Source organism: Achroia grisella, unplaced genomic scaffold (assembly GCF_030625045.1).
Source record: "Achroia grisella isolate CSIRO2021 unplaced genomic scaffold, CSIRO_AGI_Agris_v1 utg445, whole genome shotgun sequence".
In the NCBI taxonomy this organism is placed as follows: Eukaryota; Metazoa; Arthropoda; class Insecta; order Lepidoptera; family Pyralidae; genus Achroia; species Achroia grisella.
The window spans coordinates 375,547-389,607 of NW_026712860.1; the positions used below are offsets into that span (position 1 = coordinate 375,547).

General features: G+C 32.0%; 1 protein-coding gene across 1 annotated transcript; it reads left to right on the forward strand.

Annotated features, from left to right (window-relative positions):
• Positions 1 to 899: 899 nt before the first annotated feature.
• LOC131844968 (protein Son) lies at positions 900 to 13,981 on the forward strand. The gene is made up of 14 exons (XM_059193965.1): positions 900 to 1,780; positions 2,204 to 2,296; positions 5,073 to 5,258; positions 5,926 to 6,089; positions 6,339 to 6,514; positions 7,251 to 7,397; positions 7,803 to 7,882; positions 8,328 to 8,404; positions 8,692 to 8,768; positions 9,127 to 9,207; positions 9,770 to 9,880; positions 12,559 to 12,750; positions 13,181 to 13,351; positions 13,754 to 13,981. Exons 1-14 carry the CDS (start codon positions 912 to 914, stop codon positions 13,865 to 13,867), a joined length of 2,538 nt encoding a protein of 845 aa, XP_059049948.1. The 5' UTR covers positions 900 to 911; the 3' UTR covers positions 13,868 to 13,981.
• The last annotated feature ends 80 nt before the right edge of the window (positions 13,982 to 14,061 follow it).

Below are 14,061 nucleotides of genomic sequence, written 5' to 3' on the forward strand. Positions count from 1 at the left end.
TATTGACGATGATGAGTCCTCAGTTTGAAAACCAAATAGAACCAAAAGCCAAAAATCACTGGCAACTTGCCAAACAAAGAGCGCTGGTAACCCTGGAAATAAACTGTCAAAGCATCCAGTGCCATAAAATATGTTAACAAAAAGACTTTTAGGGATTTCTAAATTACAAGTATCGATGTACCTTATCGAAATTAATAAATATTAACTGAATTTGGCAGCCTCGGTGGTCTAGTGATTTAACACATCTCTTCCCTTTCTGATAGTCGCGGGTTCGATTCTTCACACAGTGAAAATATTTGTACTCCTGAGTAGGATTATTTTTATTGATCTAGGTATTACCTATGTATATTATGTATGCATTTATCTAACAACTACAACTAACAAAAAGTATTTATATCAGTTGTCTAGTATCCATAACTAAAGCTCTGTTTAAATTAGAACTGAGAGATAGCCCTCTGTGAATTATCCAAGGTTATTATTATATATGATTTTGAATAAAATCTACTTAGATTTTCATTCATTGAAGTTTATAAGACTATGCAGGAAACATCAAATTAAAATTTAAGGCTAGAGACTACTGAATTGATTAATTCCTATTGTTACATGATAGGCACTCGTTATATAATATATATTTTTATATCAATAACCAATAGTTTTAGATTTATAAAAAAATACTATACGTATTCATTAATTCATATTTGGAATCATAAAATTCATATTTATATGATTGCATTATTTGGTACTTTTATGAATATAAAAGTCGATACATCTACTAATATCGATATATCGATAAATTCTTGCAAGCCAAACTGAAATAATAATACACTATACACACAATATGGCCGTTGTTTTTATTTCTTAAAAAATGTATTCACGTGTTTATTCTCATTAAATGATTAGTGCATATTACAATGACGAGTCTCATTAACAAAATAGAACATTTAATCAAAAGGGAGAGAACTACTCCAGAGAGGAAACAAAAAGATGATTCAACTAAATCTTCAAGCGAGATCTTGTCGGAGTTGTTCGGTGCTTTTAACGCAGACCCACCTAAAATTGATGAAGCTTCTACTAAGAAATCGAAGAAGAGTAAGAAGAAACATAAAAAGGAAAAGAAAAAGCGAAGCCGGAGTAGTAGCAGTAGTAGCAATTCTGACGATAGTGACTACTCCCATAAACGCAAAAAGAGAAAAAAGGGTAAGACCAAAAAACGTAAAGACTACGACCGGTCCCCTTCATACCCTCCTCCCTTGCGAATAAAGCCCGAACCAGAAGTGGTTAAAAATGAAACTAAACGTACTAAGAAGTCAGAGGATATTAAACCTAAAGAGGCAAAACTCAAGACTGAAATTAAAATCGAGAGAGTCAAAACAGAAACAAAAGAAGAACGAAAAAAGCAAGTTCCTATTATAATAGAAGATTCCAACAGTGTTAGTTTTCTTGATACTAGTTTAATCCCTATGCCTGAGTCTCCTAAAGAAAAACTAGAATTGTGTGATTTGAGAAACAAGTTGGACTGTAAAAAAAATGATACCAATACTGAAAGTGACAAATCCAAAGGTAAAATTCAAATTAAGAATTTGAAATTCAGTACTGTATTTGAGGAGACTGTAAAGAAAGCAGAGGAAGAGGCTAGAAAGAAAGCAGAGAAATATGAAGAGGGAGAATACACAGATTCTTCTAGTGATTCTGTCAACGAAGTAATCTCAAACTCACACTTCCCAAAATCTTCGGATCCTGGGGGCATTCTGAAAAAACAAGCTGCTGAAGAAATTAAAATGTGAGAAATCTTTACACAATAAAAACAGTTTCCATGGAACAGTAAATTTTCTGATATGACTAGATATTGTTAATAAAATTATAAATAGTAATTGCAAACTAAAGTATTAAAGTTAACTAGTCCATAAATACTATTTAGCTAGTTAACTAGTAATTAGATTTTGTCTTGACAGCTAATACGCCAAATCCTTACACATATTTTAACAGTTCAACTGTTATGTTCTATTACATTTAAGCTAGTTTTTTAATTTGTAAGAAGTGGGTTTGTTAGAATTTTTAATCTTTATGAATAAGGCAAATACTAAATATATAGTTTCAATATTTAGTATTTAAAAAGTTGATTTCCTAAATATTGTAGTTGTTTATTTTGTGTAGGTCAAAGGTGATTCTAATTTTAATTGATATACTACTCATGTGTTTCTAGTACCGAAGAAGAAAAAGTTGTCACTAAAAAGAGCAAAACCACAGAGAGTTCTCGGAAGTCATCTAAAAGAGATAGAAGCAGATCTCCGAAAAGGTATGTAGTCAGTATTAAACTTACAAAATTATTGTTGTAATGTAACTTTTATTACTTAAGATAAAGATAAAGAAGCCTTTATTTCTGTACTATTATACATTTTTTTTTCTACATTCCTGTTCATTCATATTATTATATTATACTATAAATTTATTATTATTATATATATTTTTTTTACTATTATTATTTGTTAAGTTTAATTTTTTTTTTTAATTTCATTTTCTAAATTATATCCCGCAGTACAGAGTGGGTTATGGCAAAGGCCTCCTCTAATTCCTTCCACTGTTTTGATATTCTGTCTAAGATTATCTTTGCAAATACTTTGTACAGATTCGACATCAAACTTATAGGCCTATAGTTTTCTATGTCATTCTTTGTCCCTTTCTTGTGTATAAGGATTATGTGAGATTCGCTCCACTGAGATGGTATCATTTTTGTTTTTAGTATGTCATTAAAGATCAACATCAGTAAAGGTATTATTTCCTTCATGGCTGCCTTTATTACCTCATTTGGAATGTCATCGGGTCCAGGTGCTTTTTCTGGAGGTAGGCTTCTTATTGCCTTAGCTATTTCCGATGGTAGGATTGTGGGTACTTCACTTTCTGTCTCTCTTAATATTCCAGACTCCTTTATTTTATCCTTATCAGAATATAATGTTGTATAGAATTCTGTAGCTATTTCTTTAATTCGTTTTCTGTCTCTTTCGCTTTTTCCCTTCTTTTTGAGGTTTGGTATCGATTCTTTATCATGTTCTTTAAGTTTTTTGAGAGCTTTTTTTACTCTGCCTGTTTTTTTAATATGTTTTTCCAATGTTTCCTGTCTGCGTTTTCTTCTGTCCCGTCTCATATTTTCTCTAATTTACTTACTTATCTCTGCTAACTTTCTTATTCTTTCTCTTTCCGTTGTATATGTATCTTTACTTAGACTTTTACGTTCTGGCTGGCTTGTAAGTTTCTTCGCTGAATTTGTTTCTGTTAGGAGTGGCTCTCCTTCTTCCAGTTGATTGTTTAAGTTTTAGTTCCATTTTATTATATCTATCTAATAGGTTTAAGTCTTCGTATCCTATTTGCGTTAGAGACATAAGAGTGGACTTGTGTGGTGTTCCAGAAGTAAGTCGTTGGTTGCAGTATCTATGTATTTTATTTCTATTAAATTTAGGCCTGGATATCCTGAGGCAACTTCTTACCATGCGGTAATTAGTGTTGAAGTTTAGGTTTTTTATTATTGTTGTATCACTGAAAGCTTTGGGATGGTTACAACAGATGTAATCAATTTCATTTCTGTACTTTGCATCCGGAGAGATCCAAGTCCACTTGTTGTTTTTCTTCTTAAAGATAGTGTTTTTAGTATCGTAAGATTGTGTTCCAAAGTGAACTCTATTAGTTTTTGCCCATTGCAGCTCCTTTTTCCGTAGCCATATTTTCCAATTGTAAATTCTTCCTCTGTTTGTTTTTCTCCTACTTGAGCATTAAAATCTCCCATTACTACAATATGATTGTTAGAGTACATTCCAATTGTTTCTGAGAGGTCATTATAAAAGGAGTCTACTACTGACTGTTCGGCCTGTTCAGTAGGTGTACAGTCAACCCTCCTATAACGCGGTACTCTCAAAACGCGGTTTCCATATAACGCGGAGCTGAAATTGCGACAGCCCTCCTATAACGCGGTACTCTTACAGCGCGGTCTCCGTTCAACAACGTCCCATCAGTTCTTTCCGTGCACCCAATGAATGGTTTTAACTGGATATGTTTATATCAGCGTGGTTCACGGGTGGGTGGTTCTCCTCATGCGCTATCTTCCACTTCTATTAACTAAATAGTTTCGCATCGACAGCGTGCCATGCGTGTGTGTGTCTAACGAAACTGTAACATGAAAGATATATATGTGATCTTTTGACTACATTGTCGCGTGAACTATAGAAAAACTACGTTCTGCTTATGTCTTAGCCGCTTAAAACCAATGTGTAGATCAACCAAGTGAGGAAGACATTTTGCCCATTAAAAGAAGGCGAGTTAGGCGACTCATATCTGACAGTGAGGATGAGTGTTGAAAGATTACATCATTTTACAAAAGTCTTTCTTTTGTTTTTGTTGGAAAACAGTTTTTTAGTTTAGTTTTTGTTTCATTTTTTTCATCATTTACTTATTTTTATTGAATTGAAGAGTTCATACTCTTCAATTCAATAAAAATAATTTATAATTTATCTTGTCTTTTGTATTTATTGGTCTCCATATAACGCGGTACGAATGATGTGATTTGTACTTATTCTGAGTCTCTTATAGCGCGGTTTCCATACAACGCGGTAGACGGTTTCCATAGAACGCGCTACGAATTAGCCTGGTTTGTACGGTTAAATCCGAGTTTCTTATAGCGCGGTTTCCATACAACGCGGTACGCACTCACCGCGTTATAGGAGGGTTGACTGTATATATTTGAATTATTACCAACTCTTTCAAATATGTACGAATTTTGAGGCGAACGACAGCTATTCTATCTGTGACACCAATAAATTCGATTATGTCTCTCTTATACTTAACTTTTATTACTTAACAATGATAATTATTGACTATTATACAATTATAATATTATCAATTGATATTTTTTAAATTTTTAATTTGCAATTTTTGAGTACCTGACTTTTTATTAGTAAAAAGTCAACTCACATACTAATAGAATAAGGAAGAAAACACATTTAAATATTATTTGACACATCTTCTTGTAGCATATTGTACACTGTGTAAAATATATAATAAATTGTTTGCTAAAAAAATTATAGATCTACAAGCAAATCCAGGCGATCGAGATCTCGCTCAACTTCAAGGCGTCACCACCGTTCAAGTTCCAAGTCACGGCGGAGAAGTAGATCTCGACACCGATCTAGGTCAAGGAGACGGTCCTTATCCAGATCCAGAGTAAAATCCCGTCACAGATCATCACCCAGGCATAGGACTAGAAGATCCAGGTAAAGTTATATTTACTGATATTACATTATACCTCTTCATATCGCTTTCGTAATTATTTCCACTCCTTTCTAAATGGTAACAGCTTTTTTAACTCGCCTGCAAATCCCAGGGGATTGTTGCGGGTACTCATAATCATTCACAATCATGTATGCTGCAACCATTTATACCTTATTTTATAAAAAAAAACTAATATTGAGATAAAGTGATTTTTTTTTGTTTTGAGTGTACGTACAGTAGACAGAGGGACATCACTTAAAATATTTTACCTACTTAAAAATTGTGTGCGAGATGAAGCCAACCACAGATTCAGGAATTTGTACTGGCTCTTGGGTAAAAACTCGTAACCTCTCAGTAGAGAATAAATTACTTGTCTATAAGGTAGCCATCAAACCAATTTGGACCTATGGCATACAATTGTGGGGAAGTGCTAGTAGCTTCAACATTGAAATTCTCCAATGGTCAGAGGCATCTTTTAAATAAAAAGTCGTGCACTCACTGGACTGTAGACTTGCATAGTACTTTACCAACCAATCTGATTATAGTACAATTACTGATTTCGGATATACAAGGAATAGAAAAAAAAATTTTTTTCACTATTTTACATTTACAGTACCATTGGTTTCTGTATTCATGATTTTTAATAAATATTTATATTATTATTTATAGATCACCTAGCGGAGTAAAATTAGCGGATAGTGAGAAGAAACGTCTTCTAGAAGTAGCAAGAAGAAATGCAATCAATATGCTTAAAAATGGCGCTGTCCCTGCTGGCGCTGCGGCGCTGCCGCCACACACAAGAAACCAAGTCATGGCCGCCATACAATCTGGTGGTAAGTCAAAGAAATAATATATACTAATTTTACAATTACATTCTTAATACTAAATATGTTAAATGTCTAATATATTTATTGATATTTTATCTGGTAAACCTAATTGTCCTTATAATTCGAGGTTCTGTCTAAATAAAAAAAAAACGCTGATACACTATGTATCATTAAGTTTTATGTATACACAAAGTACATATTTGCATTGTAATTTTGTAAAGACACTAGTAACATAGTAGACAATGTAATCAACAGGTAAATCGGTAGATGAACTGACAGACTTTTGCAAGCATTTATCCAAGAAAGAAGCCCTCGGTGAACTGTCTTCTGTGTCGTCTAATGACGATGATATGAGTGAAAATGAGGACACCCTAGCATTCCATCATCCATTCCTTGTAAAAGAAAAAGCACCTATAGTAATGAATATAAGGGTGAGTTCATCATATTAAAAAGTAACTATTATATATATTTATTTTACCAGAGGTAGATGTTAAAAAATGTCTGTATGATATATCTTTCTCTGATTCACCTATTTCAGCCGCCATGCGACTTACTTTGTAATCTGCAGTTGTGGTCAGTTGTAGGATGCGACTTTGCAGTGCAATTACAGGATAAAGCATAATGTTCACACACAACATCCAACATATTACAAATATAACGTTTTAGTCCTCTGAAATGTCAATGAGAAGCGTCACATGATAATATGATTTCCATATCATATCTGTTTTGCTCTTCATAATCGGCGATGGTTTCCACTTGCCATCATGTCGGCCGTCAGTCAAAAAAGTAAAAATTATAGATTAAATCCATTATTTGAGATTACATACAGATGATACCTAAATCTGACTGTATGTATCTAAATCTTTAAATCTTTAGATTGATATAATAGATATTTCTATATATATTGAGAAACAAGTTATAGAATTGTTATGGATTCAAAATCCATAACAATTCTATAACTTGTTTCTTATGATAATAAAAATTACATTAAATATTCACTAAAACTGGAACCTACAATGTATGTTTGATAACCTATATAACATATTATATATTGTAGTAGAAATATCCACATTTTGACATTTTTGTAAATTAAACATAACACTCTGTATAAAAGACAAATTTCTGTGCAAACCATTCATACAATTTCTTTCTTTAATAAACACACAGGGTGGCGCTCCACTGCCTATTAAAACCAGTACATTGCCTGTGGCCAATAAGGATGAACTCAGGCTGCAATTTCCAGTGTCTTCTGGCTCTCAACATAGAGAGAAGGCTTCAGAATGGGTCCCTGTCTCACCTCCTAAAAAGGATATGGTAATGTCATTTATACAGCTAATCTTGTATACAGTTTCTGATTATATCTGGATTTCAGAGTGGAAATGCTGCCAGCATTAATGGAATATTTCGGCCGAGTATCAGACTGCACATTGTATGTCCATAATTGTCTTGTTCTTTAATGAAGAACAAGACAACAGGAATAAATTAAGAAAATAACATGATATTTTTAAGTAAATAGAGATAGAATATAATGGACCCATATTCAGTCACGTGATTTGCTCTTAGATACAATTTCAATGTATTGATATCTGTCTAGAAATAGTCTGATAAATGAATAGTATATCAGACTATTTCTTTCTCTTACCAAGCAGTACAGTAGTAATGACACTTTACTTGTACAGTAAATCTAAAATAAACTTACATTTAATGGTGTTTTCACAGCAAGTAGCGAAGCTGAACTCAAAGCCAGCAGCAACAAAAACAATTGCAGCTATCACAGCAAGCACTACAGAAACGACCAAGTAAGATGTTTTTTTATCAATATAAAAAGTGTTATAATTATTTAATTAATAATTAACATTGCAATTGCATAAAATATGTGACCGCATGTAATATTGTATCCTAACATTTTGAAACACAAATTATATAGATATAAGATAAATTTAAGTAGAATATTGAAATTCGTTAATAATATCCCAATAAAAATGTAAATTATATTACTTTTATTGAAATAAACATAGCTATCAGTCAGTAGATGTAAATCACACACAAGAGTAATCTTTGCCTAATATTCTGGCAAAAAGTGTAAATCATGGATGAATATTATTTGATAGTGAAGACCCGTAAATTAAACCTGTAAAAAATTAAACTATAATATATTTCAGATTCCGTTAATATTAATTGTCATAAGCCATTGCCATTTTACATGTAGCATATCTATTTTAATGTGTCAATTTTCTTTTTCAGATCTGGTCCGCTTGCTTTACCCGCGCCACCTGTAGTCGAAACGCCAGCGTATATGAAGAGTTTTACGACAGGAAGCCGTAAGTCATAATCAATTATACATTAAGCTGAACGACAAATTTTGGACTATAGATAGCACTGGATATAAAAAAACGACTATTACTCAGGTGGCCATGTGGTTTGATATAGTACTTTTCTGATATTCCCGGCTGATGTGCCCCATCATATGAGGCTTTAACTATACAGTTGATATATAGATGACTGTTGCCACTTTCGTCAGTTTGTTTACACTTTTATAACTTTAAATATTGATAAATAATTTAAGTGTTGCCATATGTTTTATTAAAATATTAATTATTCGTTTCAGAGTTGTCCTCCGTGCCTTCAGCGTTACCGGCGCCCGGACCACAAGCATACCCACCAAGTATTGAAGGAGCCAAAATAGTGAGTTACTGTTAGGAAATCTGTACTGGTATTATAAAAATAATAGCAAATATATTTGTTCATCAATCAGGTATCCACTACTAGGTCTCATTGATATTTATATAATAACCATACTCACCATATACTACCAATAGTAGCACCAAAACTAGAGATTTCTGTTAGGAAATCCATTAAAACAAATTTTTCTGTGCTTAATTCAAAGCTGTCTATAATTCAAATACTGAAATGTTCAAATGATTTCTTTAAAATTTTATATATAGATACCTAAATGCATGAGATATAACTTAACTTTTTAAGTACAAGTGGTTTTATTATGTGTACTCCTAATTTAACTATAGAAAAATAAATTTCCTTATAGGATGTAGCGTCGATTGTTTCACAGAAAATAGCAATGATACGCAAAGAACAAGAGGAAAATGAACTGTCTAGCACCTGTGGGGTAAGTTAAAATATATTAACCTTTTGAACGCCAAAGGAAAGAGACTTTATTACACTTCAACAACATTTTTTGTATATATTGAGTGTTGTCTTCGCCAATACAGATTTAGATTATACTTTCATAAATACTATTAGTTAATTTCTTTTCATACTCTTAATAGTATATATTCTATCACAAGAAAATTACTTCCAATAATAAAATCCCGCTTCACGTCGGGGATATGTTCCAATAAGAGTCAGCTCTAAACGAAACAGTATTGAACGAGCCTATCTTTCTTTTAATCACTACTCGGAATCACTACTATTACTTTTTGTTTACTAGTACTACTACTAATTTTTGTTTCTTGCTCAGTTAATTCCTTGAGCTTATTATTAGAAAGACTAGTTGCTTTCTTGTTTCTTGAACTATTTCCTCGACGTCTCTCCGTTATGTTTCGAATCCCTGGGTTGAAACAAACAAGCGCTAAACCGAAACGGCGGTAAGCTGGATATTACTGTACTTGAATATTTATTAATATCTGAAATTAAAAATAATAATTATAATTCACTATTTATTTCAACAGTTTGGCTGGTCTTCAAAGGATTCAACTTTGGGTCAGTTCACGGGGTCCACAGGAGCACAGATTCTTACACCTAGAGAATTGGCAAGTGGAATACAAGCTTGGGCTAAGAAGGTATACACTGATTTATGTTATATACAATTTCAAAACCAGAGTAGTGATATCTTGAAAAGCAATTCAATGTCAGTTTCTTTTAAAATGATCCAAATGTGTTCTTTATTTATCACAAACTTCTATTTTATAATAATATATATAAATATATTGTACAACTTATTGTGATAATAAAAGAACAGGTAACATTAGCGTAAAGAAATGTAAAGTTTCAAACAAAACATGACTATTATAATGCTATTTTATTTTGTACTAAACTCCCTATCTAAATCCAATTTGCAGTCAATATTTCGCTTTCTGCCCATCCTACTTACATTTGTTCCATTTTACCATTATATCCACCACATATATTTAGTACAAATATATAGCAGAAGTAAGTCGTAAGGTTTGTTTGATACTTTAAGTCTGTCCAAATGAATTTTCTTTCAGCTCAAAGTGCCATCGGTCGGGATTCGGGTACTCTGATGATCCAGTATGCGGCTTCTAGGTCAGAACTTATAATACACATGTATTATGCTTTCTGACCTCTTTCATTATGATTGTGGGGTGATGATTTCAACAACATTCAATATTTGCCAACATCAAAATTATAGAAACCCATTATTTGGCTATTAAAAATTTTTTGAGTAGTATGACATATATGTTATAAATTAATGTAACATATTATATATAATATTTTAGACAAATACATGTTATGCATTCGCTGACACATTAACTACCTACTTATTTATCAATAAATTTTATCATAGTCAGTCATAGTATTATTTAATAATATGACACATATATTTTACATAACATTATAATGTACTTACATCATTGCTATTGACAATTTACTGATAGGTTTTTTATCATTATAATCTCGACGATAGATAAAGATAACATGATAAGCAAAAATGTACTACACGCTTGAGAATCAATTAAAATTTCTTATATTCGACTAGTTTTACATACAAAATAAATATTTAACCGTAAATTACACACTCACTTACACTAACACAGACATGGATAGGCTATATATAATAAACTATTTTATAAATTGGTACCATACCATAGATAATACATATTAGAGACAATTAATTATTTAGAAATAGAAATATTATTATTAATGCGTTAAATATATTAGAATGCATTTTTAGTTGGTTAACAACATTATTTCGGTATGACTATTACACAAATTATTAGAATACACATAACACCATGCATAAAAATATTGCCACTTTGTCTACGTATTTACTAACAAAAAGTAATTTAGTATTTCAAATATAATATATGTAAATTACATATGTTGTTGTTGTAATCATCACCCTTAAAATCGAGTTCTCGGTTCGTGTAAAGAGAGAACTCGCGCAGTTCGATCGTTACACCGTTAAATGTCTTAGTATCAACAAGTGATGGTAATTCTCGTGCCACTGTGTATGGCACGCCGATTATCATTACCGAATTTTGCACACAAATATTCAGTTTTCCCCTTTTGTTGACTGACTAATTTTTAGCTCCCGTTGTGTACTCACATATAAATGTATAGATAAATGCTTATTATTTTATCATGTCACGTATATTTTGATAATCGCAATATCAATGTCATCTTTATGTATGTAATATATTTCAGCCTTTGATAACTGTGTATACAGTAGTATGTTTTCGTACTTATATAATTTTGATTATAGTTATGAATATTAATACTATTATTGCATATTCTCATATTAATCATATTTTATTTCTTACTACTCTTATTGGTATACTATCTTTATCGTACTATTTTCCTTCCATGTCAGTCTCATATAAATATTATATATAAAAGCCTTGCGATTCTGTGAAGTTGTCTATTATATATCAAATAGTTTCTATATTCCGTAATAGATTGACGTCATAGAAAAGCATGGCTGCTATGGGGAATTCGTGAATATTTGTTGCAGCTTTTATGTGATAAGGAGATGCTCGCACCTCGTTACCGCATGGTCGACAGGTGATAGGGGCAATGTTCCCATGAACGTGAGGTAAGTATCTATAGACGGGGAATAGGTACAATTAATTACCAGCGCTCGAAGAATAAATATCTCCATGTCAGTAGCTTTTCATCCCCAGAATATAATAAAAGGTGACTAAAGCCAGATATGCTACACCAGTATAAGAGAAGGAAGTCTCGGGATAGTCTAGTCTAAATCTGATAGTCAAAATCACCTCTTATTGGTGAGACTCAGGCTTAACAATAAGGCGTTCATAGTTTGTTATGTTGGAAATAGAAATAGAAAATCATTTATTCAAATAAACTTAATTTAAGCACTTTTGAATAGTCATAACAATTTGTTTTTTATCTACCACTCGTTCGGAAAGCTGTCTCATCACAAGAAGAACTACAATAGTAAACTATATAGTATAATATAAGTTAGTATAGTATAATATATAACTATAAGTTGGAAACTAAAATACTACTTACCGTTACCAATGACCTTTTGAAATGCAGAATTTGATCTGAGATGGATGACTTAATCAAAAATAAAACAATTATTTGATACAGTAATTAGCAACACATTTTTGACATTTGTAAGGAAGATTAGTAGTTATGAAAATATTGGAATCTTATTACAATATATAATATTCGAGTCATCTTATCATAAAAATATAATTTATATTGATATGTATGTTACGTTGTATAAACAATATTTATTATATATATATAGGATCAACTAGTCCGTGCTGCGCCTGTTGAAGGTGGAATGGGTATGCATCTACTTCAGAAGATGGGTTGGACCCCAGGACAGGGGCTGGGCAAAGAAGGTACAGGAACTCTCCAACCTTTGCTGCTAGAGGTTAAGTTGGACACAAGAGGGCTACAGTCAAAAGAAGAGATTGGTAACAGACCAAACAAAGGTGTAAGTAAAGTTTCAATAGCTCTGGTATTAATTTGTGTTTAAAGTTTGTCCTATAGTATATTATAATCTTATATATAAAATTCTCGTGTTTTTTTTCACAGTTTTCGTTCCTACACTCCTCCGAAACGGCTTGGCCGATTCTCATGAAATTTTGTGAGCGTATTGAGTAGGTCTGAGAATCGGCCAACATCTATTTTTCATCCCCCTAAATTTTTTTTTTTTAATTTAAGGCAAAAGAACGTTTGCCGGGCCGTTTGCCACAGCTAGTAATATATAAATGACCATACTTCGCATAGCTAATTTTTATAATTGTATCATTGTTGCAAATTCAGAATTCTTATATGGTAATGCAGCAGTTTGATCTTGGTATCAACATAATTGTGTGGTAATTCCTATTAGCTAGAGTTATTGTTCTTATATCATTTTGCAGATGAAACCTCATCGACAAACACGTGGAAGGGGCCCAGCTCCATTAATAGCGGGTGGCAAACACCCGGTGTCATTACTAGGTGAATACTGCTCTAAACAAAAACTCGGTCCGCCAGAGTACAACCTTTGCTTCGAGTGTGGACCTGACCATAAGAAGAACTTCTTGTTCAAAGTTAGTAATATAATAAAAATTATATAACTAACCCATATAAGAAAACTTTGTGAAATGATAATGAATGTGTTATCACATGATTGCAAATGATAATTAATAACTATTATTTCTGAATGCCTATTTCTAGTAATTGTAATATTAGGATAGAAGGAATTCCCATACAACATCCAATAAAACACCGCATTGTACAACTACTGTTATTGATGCTTTATTAGCATCTAAAAGTCAGCAAATCTTTAAAGGTGTAAAAATACTTTGTTCCTTTGATCATTTCTGTCAGGAAACCTATACAGTAGTTTCTTAGTGTTGAATAAATAACAGTTTAGTATAGAAAGTTAATATTACATATTTTATTTTTACTTAAAACCGAATGCAAACACTAAACTAAAACTATTATCACAGGTAAAGGTCGCAGGTACTGAATACCAACCGGCAGTGGCAAGTGCTAATAAGAAACAAGCGAAAGCAGATGCTGCCCAACTTGCATTACAAAAAATTGGTATTGTAACTCCATAGGATCCAGTAGCTTTATACCTTATTGTATAATATAAAAATATCCTAAAAATGATAATGTAAATTTCTCAAATTAATGTAACATTGTTTATAACTTTATTATACATTTTATGGAATTTGTGTGAACTTTCATTATTGCGTTCTATATCATACTGCAACTTAAATTGTCTTTATTATTACAATACTACAATAGAAAG

Excerpts from the sequence above, each read along its gene's own strand:
- LOC131844968 (XM_059193965.1), top strand. The coding sequence starts at position 912 with ATGACGAGTCTCATTAACAAAATAGAACATTTAATCAAAAGGGAGAGA. Across the intron at positions 6,090-6,338 it reads GGCCGCCATACAATCTGGTG|GTAAATCGGTAGATGAACTG; the intron begins GTAAGTCAAAGA and ends TGTAATCAACAG. Across the intron at positions 6,515-7,250 it reads CTATAGTAATGAATATAAGG|GGTGGCGCTCCACTGCCTAT; the intron begins GTGAGTTCATCA and ends ATAAACACACAG.